General features: G+C 46.9%; 1 protein-coding gene across 1 annotated transcript; it reads right to left on the bottom strand.

The window, feature by feature from the left end:
* Positions 1-785: 785 nt before the first annotated feature.
* On the bottom strand, positions 786-3,493 carry LOC105525256 (beta-defensin 4A-like). The gene is made up of 2 exons (XM_011960812.1): positions 3,288-3,493; positions 786-1,025 (listed from the first exon to the last, which is right to left on the bottom strand). Exons 1-2 carry the CDS (start codon positions 3,343-3,345, stop codon positions 889-891), a joined length of 195 nt encoding a protein of 64 aa, XP_011816202.1. The 5' UTR covers positions 3,346-3,493; the 3' UTR covers positions 786-888.

Genomic DNA, 3,493 nt, shown 5'->3' with positions numbered 1-3,493 from the left:
CTTCTGCGTGTGGGATACACCCACAGAGTTCATGACTGAAGGAACAAGCCCTCCCAAGGAGAGAGAGCAGGGCCAGGGAGCCGTCCTGATGCTTCCGTTTAGAGTTGATGCATCTTTCTTCTTGAGGTTTGCTCCCCTCTGCTTGTGTCCCATGCTGTATTGTCCTCATTTAACTGTGCCCTCCAAAATACTTGTTTTTAACAGCATTTACTTGGATCCTATTATGTTTGTATGTAAGGAAACCCTTGTACAACTGCATTTTGCCATCCAATTTCTGAACTAGCTTATGAATGACCAGCACATAAACGAATAAGACGAAGTCCACACCAGTAGAACTCTCATAGCTAAATGGAGAATTAAAACTTCACGCACCTCTGTAGGAGGCGTAATTGCATAGGAAACCTTAACCAGAAGAAGGGAGTCCTTGTGAAGAACAGAGGACTGGGCCTCCCCTCCCTTGGCAGATGCGCGATGATTCCATGAGGGAAGTGGTCTTTGAGTTGGGCTTGCTTTTTATTTAGGGAAGATGTGGGGTAGGTGAGGGCATGCAAGGGGAGGGTGTAGGAGGAACAAAGCACACATTCTATGAAATTGTCGGGAATAACTGGGAAGGTCAAGGGATCCAAATAATACAGATGTCTGTGACCCTAGAAAGCATGCCAAGCTCCACTGTGGCATCCCTGACCCCTGCCTGGAGAGCAGAAAAGGGTGTTCCAAGGATGTTAGAGATTGGCCTGCCCAAACCAGCACCACACAATGACCACGATGACTAGGATCAAGATTCTGTAAATCTGAACACCACAGTTTAATTTTGTTCACATGTCGCACTTCTCTGATGAGGGAGCCCTTTCTGAATCCACATCAGTTAACAGCAACTTCTTGGCCTCCTCATGGCTTTTTGCAGCATTTTATTACAGAGACACCACAGACGCCGATATGTTTATACCTTCGAGGGCAAAAGCCTGGATGACATATGGCACCGCTCTTAATGCAGGTAATAGGATTCCGTATATCACCAAAAACACCTAACAGGAAAAAAACACACAGTAAGAGCAAACAGCGTGTTGGAACTCAAAACTCATGTTGCAAAAACACAAACCCTGTGTCAGTGTTGCCTTGAATAAATCTGCAGTGGACTTCTTTCTGAAGCCAGGGCTTTTCCATGAGACGCGAGTCAATCATTTGGATTGAAGTTTCTGACATGGAAACTGGCACTGCTGTGGTTTGGGGGATGTTTGTTTTGGTCGAATCTGATTGTGAAAGACCCTGATCTCTCCTGAGTGACTGCGGTCTCCGGGTGGGGTCTGGTAGGAGCTCGGTAATGTTCTCTTGTGACTTCAGCTCCACCACGAGTAGATAAGATCAAAGCCACCCTACCTCCGTTTTAACACAAGCCAGTAACTTTTTGCTTTTCAGATCATTTAGTCTGTTAAGTATTTGATCTGAGATGGGATAAAAAGATGCAACTCACAGAAATTGTTCAATGTGAAATTAACACCACGTAACTTACACTCGAAAACCACAATTAACCACAGAAATAAACTTTTGTAATGGCTTGTTTCTAATATCTAAGTCCTGGTTTCAACCTCATTCTTCTTTTTTTATCCCTCCCTGTCTCTGTCCCTCCCTCCCTGCCTCCCTGCTTCTCTCCCTCCCTCCCTGCCTCCCTCCCTTCTTCCCTCCCTGCCTTTCTCCCTCCCTGCCTCAGTCCCTTCCTGTCTCTCTCCCTCCCTCCCTGCCTCCCTGCCTCCCTCCCTCCCTCCCTGCCTCCCTACTTTCCTGCCTTCCTTCATGATACTGTTCTAGGTGTTGGAAAATATGAGGTCTCTGGTGCCACTCAGAGCCCCGTTCTTCTCAAAAAACCCAGGACTCATAAATAAAATTGGTAAAATGAGGCTTTCACAATATAATATCTATGTGATTAATTGTTTTAGGTTTTAGTCTCAAATTTTCTTTTTCCCTCTCTCCATCCTTCCCTTCCACTCTCCCTCTTTTGTCCTTTCATGGTTCTTATTTTATTTCCATAATATCAAGGAGAAAATGAAGGTTAGACGTCCCGGTTAAAAGTTGCTTTCCATGGGCCGTCTCTGTACTGTGAACCTGCAGTGGCCTCGTGGCAGGGACTGTTCTCAGGGCCTCCAATCAGAAAAGTCCTAGGCGCCGAGTGTCTGCAGCAGTAGTTCCTACAGTATAGGCTGGGCCTTAAGATTATCTGGAATTTTCTAGGTTGCAGTATCTACCCTTTCAATATAAAAATTTAGAAAATGACATTCTGTACTACTTTCTTTAGATAAAATCAAAATTTCTGACTTTTATTTAAAAAGTCACCTAACAGGTTTCAACCACAGTCTTATCAGTTGCAGCATGGAAAGCAGTGAGGAGATGAGATTTACAAGCTACTGGGCTCCTTCATATTGGCTTAGAAGAGAGAGTGAGGTGTCCATCGGGTTGTCAAACTTCTATATTGAACCAATGCTTGGTTCAATTAAGTAACGCATGTGGTCTACTCAGTCTAAAAGTGTGCGTAGAAGAAAGAGAAAGAGAAAGACCAGCTCTGGGGGACAGAGGGAGAGAGAGAGATAGGGAAAACAGAGAGAGATAGAGAAACAGAGAAAGAGGCAGGAGAGAGTGGGGGGAGAGAGAGCGGCAGGAGAGAGAGATAGAGAGAGAGGGGACAGGAGTGAGAGAGGGGGAGAGCAAGGGTCAGGGCAGAGAGAGATAGAGGGAGAGAGAGAGGCAGGAGAGATAGATAGAGGTGGGAGAGAGAGAGAGGGAGAGAGCAAGTGTCAGGAGAGAAAAATAGAGGGAGACAGACAGACGCAGGAGACAGAGACAGGAGAGAGATAGAGAGACAGTCAGGAGAGAGAGGGATGGAGGGAGACACGGAGAGACAGGAAATAGAGAGATAGAGGGAGAGGGTACAGGAAAGAGAGAGAGAGGTAGAAGAGAGAGCGGGTAGGGAAAGAGAGATGAGAAAGAGAGGGAGAGAGCAAAGGGCAAGAGACACAGGAGAGAGAGATGTAGGAGAGAGAGTCAAGAGAGAGAGAGAGAGGTAGGAGAGAGAGAGACAGAGGAGGAAGAGAGAGGCAGGAGAGAGAGAGGCAGGAGAGAGCAAGGGTCAGGAGAGAGAGAGATGGAAGAAGAGAGACAGAGGCAGGAGAGAGAGAGATAGAGGAGGGAGGGAGAGAGAAAAGGGAGGGAGGATTAGGGGAAATCAGAGAGGATATGGACAGCCTCTACCCGATTCTTCCATTTTTCCAACCTCCCATTTCCCTGGCCCGTCTCACCTGGAAGAGGCATCAGGAATATGAAGAGGAACGAGAAGAGGAGATACAGGAACTTCATGGCTGATGGCTGGGAGCTTCACCAGGAGCTGAGTCTGAGGAAGACCCCGAGCCTTCCATCTTATAAAGGTCCTGGCCCGTGGTCACCGGGGAGAGTTCAGAACTGGTATTGGCTGCAATGCTCATTACAGGGATTAGAATTCAACCAC

Source organism: Colobus angolensis, unplaced genomic scaffold (genome assembly GCF_000951035.1).
Source record: "Colobus angolensis palliatus isolate OR3802 unplaced genomic scaffold, Cang.pa_1.0 Scaffold525, whole genome shotgun sequence".
NCBI classification, from domain to species: Eukaryota; Metazoa; Chordata; class Mammalia; order Primates; family Cercopithecidae; genus Colobus; species Colobus angolensis.
This window is presented reverse-complemented; position numbering and strand designations above follow the sequence as displayed.

Excerpts from the sequence above, each read along its gene's own strand:
- LOC105525256 (XM_011960812.1), bottom strand. The coding sequence starts at position 3,345 with ATGAAGTTCCTGTATCTCCTCTTCTCGTTCCTCTTCATATTCCTGATG. Across the intron at positions 1,026-3,287 it reads ATTCCTGATGCCTCTTCCAG|GTGTTTTTGGTGATATACGG; the intron begins GTGAGACGGGCC and ends TTTTCCTGTTAG.